The sequence below is a fragment of the Jaculus jaculus genome, chromosome 4 (genome assembly GCF_020740685.1).
Source record: "Jaculus jaculus isolate mJacJac1 chromosome 4, mJacJac1.mat.Y.cur, whole genome shotgun sequence".
NCBI classification, from domain to species: Eukaryota; Metazoa; Chordata; class Mammalia; order Rodentia; family Dipodidae; genus Jaculus; species Jaculus jaculus.
The window spans coordinates 96,950,596-96,966,195 of NC_059105.1; the positions used below are offsets into that span (position 1 = coordinate 96,950,596).

Consider the following 15,600-nt stretch of genomic DNA (forward strand, 5'->3'; position numbering starts at 1 on the left):
GGTCAGATGGTTAAAAATCTCTAATTCTATCTTTTAAATATTTATTTATTTATTTATTTATTAGAGAAAGAGAAAGAAAGAGACAGTTAGAAATAAATGGGCACACAGGGACCTCCAAACATATGTGCTACCTTCTGCATCTTGCTTACATGGGTACTGGGTAATCAAACCTGGGTCCTTAGGCTTCACAGGGAAGTGCCTTAACTGCTAATCCATCTTTCCAGACCCTAATTCTTAGTTTTTTATTATTTATTTATGGCATTTTCAGAGTCCAGAGTGCTATCCATGTCATTTTCAAATGCAATTTGTGGTGATTCCTGTTCTCCTCCTTCCCTCCCTTTTCATTGTATTAGATATCGATATCCTTAGTATGTAAATAACACATGCTGATACCATCCTTTTCTTCCTTCCTACCCCTTTTCTGAAGAGGTCTTCCTTGTTGGGGATGCATGGGTCAATCCCATGGGGTTTGTGGGTCATACATTATGGAGGCAGCAGTCAGTTATGGGGGAGAGGCAATGTCTCTGTGAAAATGTCCCAACTGGTGGCTCTAACAATCATTCCACATCCTCTTTCACAAAATCTCCTGAGCCATGTTGGGTGCATTTTTAAGTCTATTTCAGTGATAGGTACTTAGGAGTCTCCAGGTCTTTGGTTTGGTAGGGGTTAATTGTCCTCAGTGTTTGTCTCCTTTACCCTTGTGCTGATATCAGATTTACTAAGAAAGCAGGACTTTTACTTATTTCCTCAATTCCTTTGTGGTTTCACCTGGGCCTGCGATGAAGTACACTGGGTCATTTATGTCCTCAGGTCCAGCTCTCATCTGAAAAAGAGAAGCAGATTCTCCAATGGAGAGTGAAGTCAGCACTAGTTAAATGGATAACCATTATTAATTTAGAAAGAATTTGAAAGGTGTACTCTGCCTTATGGCCCAAGATTAGTGGGAGCTTGACAATGGAAAGCCGAATGGTTATCTGGATATGATTCTGACTGTTTCCCAGTTGCAGATATGGTTTCTTTTCCACTTATTGGATATGTTAGTCAATCCAAGAGCATTTGGTTTCCCGCCATGGCTGCGTGCCAATATTGCACTTGTGTGAGCATCACATCAGGTTGTTTGCTTCTGAGTCACTTAGAATTGAGTTGCTGGGACAGATGTTGTTCACTTTCCTCCAGTATCTCATGTAGCAACTTCCAGCACTAGATGGGCTAATTGTCTGAGGACTGGCTCTCTTTTGGATTCCAGTCAGGTCACTTTATGGTACATGCCAATACTGTATGGTGTCTTCAGCAGTAGGGTCTTACCATTAACCTGTGCTGGGTAATTAAGTGCTCTGACAGAAGTCTGTCTTGTTTGTTTTGGGATATCTAATAGGTCTCTCTGATCAACAGCTCATTGTAGATGTAAACCACATCCTGGTACAGGGAATTACAGGCCAGCACCAAGGGAAAAGAAAAAAAGAAAAAGACAAAGAAGAAAGAGGAGCAGGAGAAATTTTAAGGTTAGGGTTTGTCTTACTCTCTTCAGTGCTCTTCTATTCAGGTGCTCCCCTTAAGATCCTCTTGAGGGTTCCACCTTTTAGTCTAACTTCCATGATACAGGATTCTATAGTATCAGTTCAATTTGACTTACATTTTATGCCCCCCTGCCCCCACCCTTTCCCTTCTACCAAGCACTACCCTGCCTATTGTCCAAACCTCGAGATGCCATTTAGCTTTGTCAGCAACTTAGGCTGATCCAGGTTAGGAAGTACAGATGAGTGAGACTATGCAACAATTGTCTTTCTGTCATTCTATGAGTTCACGTAGAATGATTTGTTCCAAGTTTGACCATTTTTCTACAAAGTTCATTGTGTCATTTTTTTTTTTTTTTTACTGCTGAGTAGAAGTCCATCATGTAGATACACTGTATCTTGGTTATCCATTCATCCAATGATGAGCACCTGGGTTGATTCCAGTTTTTAGCCATTATGAATTGAGCAGCTATAAACATGGTTGAATAAACTTCTCTGAAGTGAGATGTGGTGCTTTTAGGGTAAATGCTCAGTAAGGGAATAATGAGGTCTGTTGATAACTCTATATTAGTTCTTTTCAGGAGTCTTCATATTGATTTCCACAGTGGTGGTTCCAGCTTACATTCACACCAACTGTGAATGAGTGTTCCTATTTCTCCACATCTTTGCCAATATTTTTTATTTGATTTTTTAAAAAAATATTTACTACCCTTACTGGGGTAAGGTGAAATCTCATAGTTTTAATTTGTATTTCCTTAATCGTTAGGGAATGTTGAACATTTTCTTAAGTGTGTGTTTGCCATTTGCAATTCTTCCTCTGAGAACTCCCTATTTAGTTCTCTGCCCCATTTTTGCAGTGGGTGGTTATTCTTTGAGTTCATTATAGATTCTAGATATTAGGCTTCTTGTCAGTGGTATAGCTGGCGAAGATTTTGTCCTATTTAGTTGGTAATCTATTGGCTCTGCTTATGATGTGTTTGTTTGTGCAAAAGCTTTTTAGCTTCATGAGATCCCATTGGTGGAGTACTTGTTTAATTTCCTGGGCTTCTAGGGTTTTGTTCAGGAAGTCTTTTTCAAGTCTTATATTGTAGAGAGTGTTTCCTATTTTTTCTTTCAATAATGAAAGAGTTTCAGGTCTTACATTGAAGTCTTTAATCCATTTGGACTTGTTTTTTGTGTGTGGCAAAATGAGTTGGTCCAACTTCCTTTTTCTACGTATGGTCATCCAATTTTTCTAACATCATTTGTTGAAGATGCTACCTTTTCTCCAGTTTACATTCTTGGCATTTTTGTCAAAGATCAAGCATCTGTATTTACTTGACTTGTGGTTTGGGTCTTCAATTCTCTTCTATTGGTCTATGTTTCTGTTTTAATTCCAGTACCATGCTGTTTTTGTCACTATGGCTTTGTAATGTAGCTTTAGATTGGGTATGGTGATATTGCCAGAGGTGTTTTTTTTGCTGAGGATATATTTGGATAGCCGAGGCTTTCTGCCATTCCATATGAATTTTGAAATCATTCTTCCAGTCTCTGTAAAGAGTGATGCTGGTATTTTTATTGGTATTGTATTAAATCTGTATATTGCTTTCAGGAGAATTGCCATTTTCACAATATTAATTTTACCTATCCAGAGGCATGGGATGTCTTTCCATCATCTCAAGTCCTCCTCTGTTTCTTTCTTGAGTATGTTTTTTTAAAATATGTGTTCATTATATAGGTCTTTTACATCCTTGGTTAGTTTTATTCCAAGGCATTTAATTTATTTGTTGTTGTTTCTGTTGAAAATGGGACAGCCTCACTGATTTCTTTTTCTGTGTATTTGTCCTTTATATAGGAATTCTACTGATTTTTGTGCATTGATTTTATATCTTGCCACTTTGCTGAAGGAATTTATCACCTTTCGAAGTTTTGGGTTGGAGAATTTCAGGTCACATATATATGGGATCATGTCATCTGCAAATAGGGCTAACTTGTCTTCTTCCTTTCCAATTTAAATCCCTTTTATTTCTTTCTCTTGTCTTATTGCTTGGGCTAGTAATTCTAGTACTGTGTTGATGAACAGTGGTAAGAATGGGCATCCCTGTCTTGTTCATGTTCTCCGTGGGAACTCCTTGAGTTTTATTCTACCAAGTATTATTTAGGTTTTGGGTGGTTTATATATAGCCTTTATTGTGTTGAGATATAAACGCTTCATGCTGATTCTTTCCATTGTTTTAATCATGAAGTGGTGTTGTATTTTGTCAAAGGCCTTTTCTGCATCACTTGAGATTATCATGTGATTTGCATGGTTAGGTCTATTTATGTGGTGTATTACATTGACTAATTTCCATATGTTAAACCATCCCTGCATCCCTGCGATGAAGCCTACTTTATCAAGGTGGATAATGCTTTTGAGGTGTTGTTTAATTCAGTTTGCAAGGATTTTGTTCAGGATCTTTGCATCTCAGTTCATTGGGGATGTAGGCCTATAGTTTTCTTTCCTTGTTGCTGTTTTTATTACTATGGCTTTATAATATAGCTTTAGATCAGGTATGGTGATGCCTCCAGAAGTATTTCTTTTGCTGAGGATATTGCAGGCCTACTGCCTTTCCATATGAATTTTGAGATTTTTTTTTTCTCTGTGAAGATCAGTGTTGGGATTTTAATTGTAATTTCATTAAATCTTTATATTGCCTTTGGTAAGATTGCCATTTTCACCATGTTAACTCTGTCCAGGAGCATGGGAGGTCATTCCATTTTCTCAAGTCCTCCTCAATTTCTGTTTTTAGTGGTTTTATGTTTTCATTGTACAGATATTTCACTTCCTTGGTTTACATTATTCCACGGTATTTTATTTTATTTTAGTTTTGTTGTTGTTGCTATTGAAAATGGGACCATATCCTTTATTTCTTTCTCTGTATCTTTGTCATTTGCATATAGAAAGCTACTGATTTACTTTATTTTATTATTATTATTTATTAGTTTTGTATTCAGCAAATACAGGCAGTTTGGTACCATTATAAGGCTCATCCATGACCTACCCCCTCCCTGTTGGCCTCTCCTTGTTGAGGTATATGGGTCATGCATTGTGGAGTTAGCCCACAGTTACTGGTACGATAAGTGTCTCTGCACATCATGACCCAATATGTGGCTCTGACATTCTTTCTGCCCCTCTTTCGCAAAATTTCCCTGAGCCATGTTGGTTTCATTTTTGGTCTGCTTCAGTGATGAGGTGTTGGGGGCCTCTGAGGCTCTGGCTCTCTGATTTGATAGGAGTTGATTTTTCTCTATGTTGGTCTCCTTCCCCCTTGTGCTGTTACCTGGTTCATCAGGAAAACATCACCCTTGCTTGTTTTGCCAATTTTCCTTAGGTTCAGCTGGGGCCCTTTTGAGGTAGGATGGGGTGGCTCTCTCCTTAGGATCTGCATCTATCTGAAAAAGAGAAAGCTACTGATTTTTGTGCATTGATTTTGTGTCCTGCTACTTTGCAAAAGGGGTTAATCACCTTCACGAGTTTTGGGATGGAGTCTTTTGGGTCTCTTACATATAGAATCATGTCATCTGCGAATAAAGCTAACTTAATTTCTTCCTTTCCAAATTGTATCCCTTTTATTTCTTTCTCCTGTATTTTATTTTTTTCTCCTGTCGTATTGCTGAAGCTAGAACTTCCAGGACTATATTGAAGAGCAGAGGTGAGAGTGGACATTCCTGTCTTGTACCTGTTCTCAATGGGAATTCCTCCAGTCTCTCCCCATTAAGTATTATTTGGGCTTTAGGAGCTTTGTGTATAGCCTTTATTATGTTAAGATAAGAACTGACCATGCCAAGTCTCTCCAATGTTTTGCTCATGAAGTAATGTTGTATTTTGTCAAAGGCCTTTCTTATGTCTATCAAAATGATGACGAGGTTTTTGTGTTTAACCTTGTTTACATGGTGTATTACAATGACAGATTTCCATATGTTGAAGCACCCCTGCATTCCTGGGATGAATCCTACTTGATGAAGGTGGATAATGCTTTTGATGTGCCTTTGGATTTGATTTGCAAGGATTTTGTTCAGGATCTTTATGCCTATGTTCATCAGGAAAATAGGCCTGTAGTTTTCTTTTCTTGTGGCATCTCTGCCTGGTTTTGGAATTAGGGTGATGCTAACTTCATAGAAGGAGTTGGGGAGCTTTCCCTCTTCTCCAGTTGTATGGCACAGTTTGAGAAATATTGGTTTGAGTTCTTCTGTGAAGGTTTGATAAAATTCAGCTGAGAAGTCATCTGGTCCTTGACTCTTCTTTTTGGGGAGTTTTTTTTTTATTTTTTTTATTACTTTTCAGTCTCAATGAGTATGATAGGTTTGTTTAGGAGATTAATCTGTAATTCTGATGGGATTGCCTTCATATGTTTTATTTGTTTCTCTTCTTTCTCCTTTTAATACACTGTCTTTTTTTGTGTGTGGTTAAGAGTTTTAACTATGATGTGTTTTGGAGTTTCTTCTGTGGCCCAGTCTGTTTGGTGTTCTTTAGGCTTCTTGTATCTGGTTGGGCCTCTCTTTTGAGAGATTGGGATTTTTTTTTTTTTTTCAGTAATTTTGTTGAATATGGTCTCTATGCCTCTGGACTAGATTTCCTCTCCTTCTCATATACCCATGATCTGCATGTTTCATCTTTTTTGGGTGTCCCACAGTTCCCTCCTATTGTGTTCACTTTATTTTTGAACTTATAAAGTTTTTGGCCTTTTGATCAATTTGTTACATCTTGTTTTCTAGGTCAGAAGTTCTGTCTTCCACATGAGTATTTCTGTTAGGGGTTCTTGAGAGGTTTTAATAATTTGTATCTGATGCTATCAGTTTAACTCAACCTTTCTATTTGTAAAATCTAGTAAGCACTAAATAAACTTTTGTTGAATGACTAAAAAAAAAAAAAAAAGAATGGCCAAGGAATGTATATGCATGAGATTTCAGTCACAATAATGTGGTTCAAATATAAAAAAAAAATAATATTTTATATTTGATTTTTGTTTTCTGTTTTATTTTGCATCATGTCCATCTTTTTTTGAGGGAAGATTTCAGTTTGAGTTCTGATTTTCTTGATGCCTCCTAGAATTTATTCTTGCATCATATCAAGTCTTCATTAAGCTTAATCAACTGGTTGTTGAAATCTTCCATTTCTTGACTTTACTTTATTCATCTCTCTTTGAAGGGTTCTAATGTTTTATTTGATCAAGATAAGCCTACTTTCAGAAGCTGAAAGCTCTAGATGATTCTGTTCAGTTGCATTTATATGATTGTTGGTTTTTTGATGGTTTGCTTCCAGTTCAGTGATTATTTTTTGATCAGTGTCTCATTGGTTTTGTTTTTATTTTGCAATTGAATTTTTGTTGATTTCTGTATGAGTTCATTGGATGCTTCCATTATAGGACTAGGCATCCTTGATGGAGATCTCTCAGTGTTCTGACTTTCTTTGGCTTTTTTGCACTGTTTTCTACCCATTTGGGGGAGACTATTGTGGTGGAAGCAAATTTTTGTACTTTGGCCCCTGTCCCTTCTGACTCAGGTGAACAGGGATGTTGGTACTCAGTGGCCTGTCAGGACATCAGAGCAAAAAACCTGATTCCACAGCTCATACAGGAACCAGGCCTTCCCAAGCAAGTCACAATGGGACCTACCATGACCAGGGTACTGGGAGGAACCAGGGAATAGGGATCTGGTCTCTTCACTCTGTGCAGAGCTCACCTGCACACATTTTGGTCCATGGAACCTGGACCAGAGAAGTGGGAAGAACCAGGAAACAAGGTATGGCCTTTTTACTCTATACTGCTGTGGCCACCTGCATACCGACCTTCACAGGGAACCCAGATGTGGGAGCTGGGAGGAGCCAGGATACAGGTCTAGACTACTCACTTCACACAATTGTGCCCCCCCCCCCCCCCCACTGTCTTCCTGGGCGGTAGCTTACCTCCTTCTTTTCACCCAATTCCTTACCCCTATATTTCCTTCCTTCTGATTACATGTCACATACATACATACATATATTACAAGCTAAGACTCACGTACCAGAAAGATATGATTTAGTCTTTGAGTTTGAGTCACATCAGTTAATACACTTCTTTCTAGATCATCCATTGTCTTCCAAATTCCATAGTTTTACTTCTGCATTTTGTTAATAGAATCCCATTGTGGAAAAGTTCCATTCTTTCATTACCCATTTATGTGTCTTGGATGTTGGGCATCTAGGCCATTTCTAGTTTTTAGGTATTGTCAGTAGGGCTGCAATGAACATGAATGTGCACGTATCTATAGATTAGAATGTGGTGTCTTTAGGGAATATACCTTAGGGTATAACTGGGTTGTATGGGAATTTTATATTTTTAAATTATTGAGAATCTTCCATACTTGCTGTACTTGTTTTATAATAGTACACCCATTGGCTTACACCCACAATGGATGAGGGTCCCACTTTTTCTGAACCCACCTTACCATTTGTTGTCTGCTTTGTTGATAGTAACTGTTCTGACTGGAGTGAGATAGTATCCCAATGTTTTGAGTTGTAGTTTTTTTTGTTTCCCCCAAATGAATTTGGTTTTAATTGTCTCTCATGAATGGAACTGCTTTCTGGGCCTATTTCTACTGTCTCAGTGTAGCACATGAGCTGTCTCTTTACTAGTGCTCATCTCTTTAGCAATTAGGGTTGCATCCTCCATACCTTCCTTTTTCACAACTTTAGCCTCCCTTCTTTGTTAACCAGTGCTTTTAAGAAATAATTGTTTTGATCTACTTGCTGCTCTCTCTCACTGTAGAACTGGATAAAAGCAGTGAGAACAAATCATGTCATGGCCTAAATGCCCTGTTTTGAAATTTCCTCCATCAGTCAGCTTAGTCAATTACTTTTGAATTTAGCCTTACTCAAGTTCGCAGGGGATGGACAGAGTACAGACATATTCTTTGACAGAGTGTAATATGAATGACCTCTAGCCCAGTTCCCAGTGGAGTCCCTTTTCCTATCCAGTCCTGAAAACTTCATTACTTATGATCTGCTACATTTCTAGAGTTTTTCTAACTCTAAGTTCCAAAAACATTGATATTTCTTCCACAAATGAGTTCCAAAAGCCAACCAACTACATGGGCAGGTTTATTATAGCAGTGACCTTTCTTCTTAGTATACTAGTTACCTTTTGCATTTGTGGCCAAATAACTGACAAGAAGCAACTTAAGGAAGGGAAGGTTTATTTTTGCTAACATTTTATGAAGGGATACCTTCCTATATGGTGGGGAAGGTATGATGCTGAGGCAGTTTAAGGGTAACAGGCTACCCTCCTCCCAAAGTAAGGGAAGATTGTCCTTGAGGTTGCCCTTGAGTTTCCACTTTGCTATAGGTCAGAGAAGGACCTAGCGTCCCCTCATCTCTTTCTTCCTAAAGGAGTTCCTTAGATTTGTTTTTCCTTGAATTCACCCTGAAGGTCCTATAAAAGAGTTCCCCCTTTTTAGAATAATCATTTTACCTGGATTTCTGAAGGGATTAAACCTGATCTCCTACATAGAAACCTGGTTCCTGGGATGGCTAGCTGAGTCTCTATTCAGAGCCTTGAAAAGTCCCCACTTTTTTTAAATCTCCAGATGGGCTTTCTTATTTCTTAGAACATGCTTCTGCTTTTTCTTGGGCAGGAACTCTGTTTTCTTTCCTTTATCAGTAGCAGGCCAGTCACATTTCAACTATAGTCACAAAGCAGAGATAAATGTTGCTAAGCTCACCTTTTGTTTATCAGTCAAGGTTATTAGACCTTGGGATGCTGCTGTCCACATTCAGGGTTGGTTTTTTATCCTTAGTTAAACCTTTATGGTAATACCCTCATAGATAGGGGTGTTTCTGTGGTAATTCTAAATCCATTCAGGTTGACAATGGAGATTAACCATTCCTAAAAGATTTTTTTTAACTTAAATTTCTTTTTTAATTTGTTTATTTGAGAAGGTGAGAGACAGAAGAGGGAGGGAGGGAGGGATGAGCGGAGGGAGGGAGAGAGAGAGGGAGGTAGGGGGGGAGAGAGAGAGAGAATGGTTGTGCCAGGGCCTCCAGCCATTGCATATGAACTCCAGAAGCATGCACCATTTTGTGCATCTGGCTTACGTGGGTCCTGGGGAATCGAACTGAAGTCCTTTGGCTTTGTAGGCAAGTGCCTTAATCACTAAGCCATCTCTCCAGTCTGAATTTTTGTTTGTTTCTTTTAATATATCACACTCCTGATTCTGATAAATTACTTCATTTAAATGTTTCAGAGTTTCGTGTCTGCTTTAATGCTTGGAAATAGCTTTAGCACATTCATGAACATAGACACAAATATAAAGCATTTGGTTTTATGTAGGTTCACCAAAATCTTTTGGTTGATACATGACCATAGCCTCCTGCCATCAAGGAGATCCTATGCTTACTTTGGAGTTAGTACTTTAAACATGGAAACTCTGCTTTGCTTTCAGGAACTCTCCCCTTACTAGCCATTGCCAATGGTCCTTAGATGTTTGTATCTGCCCTGTATGCATGTGAGCCTCTTTGGTATGAGGATGACGCCCTGCAGATCTCTGTTGGTAAAATGTGCAAAGAAGGCACTGCCTTTACATTTTCCATTGTAGCCAAAAAAGGTCTTTAAAAAAAGTCATGTTTATTTGTTTCAAATAGTGTTTTCTAAAATGAAATTCAAGCATACTGAAAGTATGTGAGCTATTCTTTAATGTATACTATAATGACATTTGGTTTGAATCTTATATTTGAGAATTAGTTTTCTTCTTTTGCTTACATGTAATGGGATTCATCTTTATTTCAGGTTGTTCTTCAATTACACAATAAGAAGGAATACATTTTCATCTTGCCACAAAAGTTACAATAGGAGTAAGCAGAGGTACTGCCAGGATATGTCTATTTCCATAAAACAAGTAGAACATATTTCCATGATTCAAAGCCACTAAGTATAGTTTGTAGAGATGGTAGGACATAGTTACTCTCCTTAGAAAAATACCTCAGCTGCAGACACACCCATTGGTCACTAGAAAAATGCTTTAGTAAATGCTACTTCAAACCTGTACATTTCACTCTTTTTACTGAGCTATTAAAGGGGTGGAAATCTACTATAGCTATAATCTTTTTTTCCTCTTCTATCTTCAACTCCCCACATTCTTTATATTCAATTCTGCTTTCTGAGTCTTTGAGTTTACAGAAGCACCTACATACACTACCTATACAATAGCTGATGGCTTGCTGATAAACTTGTTATTCAAACCCACAAGATGTAAAGCAAATACATGACATTCTTTAGATTAATCAGAATAAAGTCCCAAATGAAGAACTAGCTGCTTTTTTTTTTTTGCTAAAATTAATAGTGCTTTCTTTGAGGTAATATGAATAAAATATTTTTTCATGAGGTTTATGTCACATGCTATTTGAGGGAATATTATGTGCCAGTTAATTTTTATAAAACTCCTTTAAAGATATACAGCACACAAACACATTACTATGATTAGGTCAGAAAAAATCAAATATGATAGTACATCATCTTGTGATGTAGTTGGGTATATAAGAATGTTGAGCTGCTTTTAAATTATCTTTCTTGAAACTGATATAATTTTGAAATTCTACAGTACTGGTTTCTCAAATACCTTGCAGAAGTTTCTATCATTTAAAGAATTAATGACTGCCACTTTATTGAACTTGGAGAATATTTGAGAACACACTGAATAATAAATTATTAAAATAGTAGCCTGTAGCTGTCCTAAAATGTTGAGCTGTGAATAGTTCAGCCTTTGAGTTTACCTCTTAACCACAACACCTGAGAGACTCTCAAATTCATATTTGAAATATAAAATTCTGATATGAATATTAGAGTGAATGGGCACACCAGCACCTCTTACTAATGCAAACAAATTTCAGATACATGTAGTATGTGCATCTGGCTCCACATGGGAAGTAGGGAATCAAACCCAGCCTGGCAGCTTTTGCAAACAAGTGCTGTAACCACTGACCAATTTCCCCAACTTTTGGAGTACTTTTAAATAATATAGCACTCATACACAGAATAACTCCCCCTTATGTTATAGGAAACAGTATATAATTTTAAATGTATATAAACCATTTTATATCCATATTTTTATTTCAGTAAATACATTAATAAAAATCATATTAAAATAAAAAATTGCTTGGTAGCGAATGTTTTTATGATGAAATCTTACCATGTCTTTAAGACCTCCTTTTAATGGGTTTCTTGTTTAAAGAAAACTATAGAAACATTCCTTTACCTGACTTTTTGTTGTCTCCAGTAGGTTGGATATTGATAATGGAGAATTGATGCAAGTATATGTCTGAAGAAATTGTGTCCTAAAGTTTTAGCACTTGAAAAATTACTTTTGAATGTAAATTCACGTTCTTTTAGTTATACATTCATTTGGAACAGTAATTACTGAAGAGTATTGAGATGGGTTAATATGAGACTTATGGAATCAGAATATTACCAAGTAAGAAGATACTTTACAAATGAGTATTGAGGCAGGAGGAGCCTGCTTGGCCTCAGTAACATAGTGAGTCTGTGTTAAAATAACAATAACAAAAGTCTTCAACAGCACCAATACCACTAGACTTAGTATAGAAGTTCAATGACTGTCTTATGAGGTGAATGGGTCAGGCTCAGTGTCATACCAGCCAGGAAGTAAGAGTTCACAGCAGGAGAGGGCTGTATGCTTCTAGGTGTTGGAAAATAAACCAAGAGTCATTATAGAAGGAATCTTAGGACCTGAGATAAACAGAAATAAGAAAAATTACATCTTGATAACAGATGTCATAAAAGATTGATTATAAACATTTCAGCCTTTGCAATTAATGCTTTTTTTTAGTATGTAGAAATTTTGTATGGATATACCATGTGTTGGTACCATCATTTCCTTCCTACCTGACTCTACTACACTGAGGGCCCTCCTCAGTGGGATTAAGACTGATGCTTTTTTTAAAAAAGGTGCATATTAAAAAAAAGATGCATGTGAGGGCTAGAGAGATGGCTGAGTGGTTAAGCACTTGCCTGTGTAGCCTAATGACCTTGGTTCAAGACTCTATTCCCCAGGACCCACGTTAGCCAGATGCACAAGGGAGCGCACACATCTGGAGTTAGTTTGAAGTGGCTGGAGGCCCTGGCATGCCCATTCTCTCTCTCTCTCCCTCTTTCTCTCTCTGTTGCTCTCAAATAAATAAATAAAAATTAAAAAATGCATGTGATGAAATTTTGTTTTCTTTCTCATATACTTCGCTTTTATTAAAAATAATGTTTTAATAAAACTATATACATGAGAAAATATATAAAATATGTATATGAAAAAATTTGTTTAAATCTGATTGTTTGCGCAGGGCAATGAGTATTCTACTCATCGAAGCATTCTATGGAGGCTCCCATAGACAGTTGGCACAGCTGCTCCAGGAAGAGTTAGAAGACTGTGTTCTTTACACGCTTCCTGCAAAGAAATGGCATTGGAGAGCACGGACTGCAGCTTTATACTTTTCTCAGAATGTTCCCATTAGTGAGCACTACAGGTAATCACAGCTTCAGCTTGCTTTTGCTGTTTCAGCTTGCTGTTTGTCAGGATGTTGCTTCTCTAGTGGTGTCTTTTAGACTTTTTCTGAATAGGGAATTGTTTGGAGACTACAGTAGGTATTTCTTTAGAGGCAGCAAAACAAGGAAGTACACACATGCTTTCTGGTTACCTTTCTAGTAAGAAAGTACCCTTATTTAGCACTTATAGGTATCCTTTGTCCTTGAGTGTGTTCTGTACATGTATGTGAATAGGCAAGTGGCCTTATTTAGAACCTGTAGGCAACCTTTGTCTTGTGAGTATATTTTGTGCATGTTTGTAGATTGGAAAGCTTTTTAGTTTACACAAGAATCAATCTTGGGCATAACAGGTTTTAGGGTTTGTTTTCATTATGCACTTTTATTTTTTATTAATTATGACTTTATTGTATGAACATATCTCATATTGGTCATATTCCCACCAGGTTATATTTTGTATCCCTTCTCTGCCCCCACTGCACTGAGGGCCCTCCTAGGTAGGGCTGGGTTCTCTGTGGGGTCATGAATGTATCAGTCATTCTCTGTGGGGTAGGTAAAGTGCCTCAGGGTACTCCTTCTCACCCTGTGGGTCTTAGAATCTTTTCATCCCCTTTTCAGCAAATTTCCCTGAGCCTAATTTCTAATGTGAGTATAATGTTTTAGTTTTGTTTATTGTATCTGTTGTCTGGGTACCAGAGTTGAAAAGTTAGATATGACTAGACCTTTAAACATTGCTGAGGTAAAGGCAGACATAAGTCAAATGAGAAGTGGTGATAAACAGAAAAAGACATATTAGAGATTCCAACTTAGATCGGACTTTTTTTTCTTCATTTTTGATAGAGTTTGGCTATGTGTCCTATACTGGCCTAAAGTTTAAGATCCTCTTGTTTGCTTCTGAGGTTTGGGATGCTCGAAGGATGAGTTGATTTGAGGGCATGCCAACTTCAGTTCTGTGTTTTGATTTGCATTTCTGAATTTTGATATGTTAGGAAGCAAGAATTAGGGCAACCTGTTAGATCCTTAAGGAACATATTGGATAAAGAGAAGAAAAGTACTGAATGTAAGGTTTGGGAGTGCCAGAGAGCACACAGACCACTCTGAGGCAAAGATGAAAGCTTTTATTCAGGAAAAACACAAGCTGCCAGGACTGACTCTGAAGAGTTGAGCACAGTCACCCTGAGATTCCAGACAGTGGGCTATATAGAGCTTATCTGTTGGGGAAAGGTGAGGAAGGGAAAAGTTTTTTAAAAAAGGTTTCTTTAGGGGAGATCTACAATAGCCAGGGTGTGAAACCAGAACAGTAATCAGGTGACTTACAAGATAAGGGGGCAGGAAATCATGACCTGGGGGTCATTATTAGGCAAGGAATAGTTAATGGCTGGGCAGTTTCTTGAGAAATGTGGATGATCCACTTCCTTCTGTCTGTTCCCATCCTGCTGTCTTTGGTGACTCCATTTTGGGGAGCCCACTCTGACCTAACATTCTAGTCTTTTGTTAATGACAAGGGACCATGGTTTCTCTTCTATAATGTCTTCAGCTGACCGTAGGGGGCAACAAGCTCTTATGGGAGAGGCTGGATAATGTGATCAATGTGTCTCCCTTCAGGGCAGGTGATGAGAAGATGGATTCCTCAGTGGCTAAAGGCTGGTAGGAGATTGAGGATGGATAGGTCAGTAAAAGTTGGTTGAATTTCCGGTGGGTCAGTTAGTCCACCTGATTTTGGATATATCTCAGAAGGCAGGGGGCCAGAGCAAACAGCAAGAATATTCCAGATATAGGCCCTCCTCTTGTGGCAAAAGCCAGGACCAGACCATCCTAAAGATGTTCTGTGACCCAGAGGGAATTGGTGTTCGTACCGGAAGCTGGTTGGCCAAATTTTTAAGTTTTTTTTTTTTTTGACCTCTACCTTGCTTGATCAGTTAACCTAGTAATAGCATTCTTCATTCAGAAAAAGGCAGGTCTCTCCTTTGTCAGCTGTCAAGAGGTCTAGGGCTCCACAGTTCTGTAGCATGACTGATGCCAGAGAAGTAAATTGCTCTTGTAGCAGTCACAGGGCCTTGGAGGATCCCTGGACTGTGATGCTCAGTTCTGTAGAAAGACTTTCATAAAAGATTAAGTTATGGCTCAGGCCTCCTGTAGCCAGTCCTGTGGAAGCTACAGAGGCTGCCAGGCTTACCCCTATCATCACAGGCAGGTGAACAGCTCTTTTGTAATGATGAGCCTGCTTAGGAAGAAGGACTGCCAGCTTTCCCTCTGTATACATGGTGAGGCTGGGTACCAAAGTGACTGGGGTGCAAGGGCCTGAGTGTGTTCTCGGAATGTTGCAAGTATACAGTAAGTATGCAGTGTGGAGGTTTTTAACAATAGTTATTCCTGAAAGCTCCCAAGAGATGTCCTTGTGTCAACAATCAAGGTGGTTTGGAAGAGAGAGGTGACATTGAACAGAGGACTGCAGTAATAAGGGGCTGCTCAAGGGAAGCCTACAGCAAGCAGGCTGTGTGATTGGTAAGACTGAGTTGATTGAGGAGGGAGAGGGAAGAATTAAG

The 15,600-nt window shown here is 38.3% G+C and overlaps 1 protein-coding gene across 4 annotated transcripts in view; it reads left to right on the forward strand.

The window, feature by feature from the left end:
• Gtdc1 (glycosyltransferase like domain containing 1) overlaps nt 1–15,600 on the forward strand; it is a 378,813-nt gene that overhangs the window by 127,166 nt on the left and 236,047 nt on the right. For all 4 annotated transcript variants that reach the window (XM_045148535.1, XM_045148536.1, XM_004651817.2 and 1 more), the window contains exon 2: nt 12,856–13,038. In XM_045148535.1, coding sequence (XP_045004470.1) covers nt 12,860–13,038 — 179 coding nt within the window. In that variant the 5' untranslated portion in view covers nt 12,856–12,859. The remainder of the gene's footprint in view (nt 1–12,855; nt 13,039–15,600) is intronic.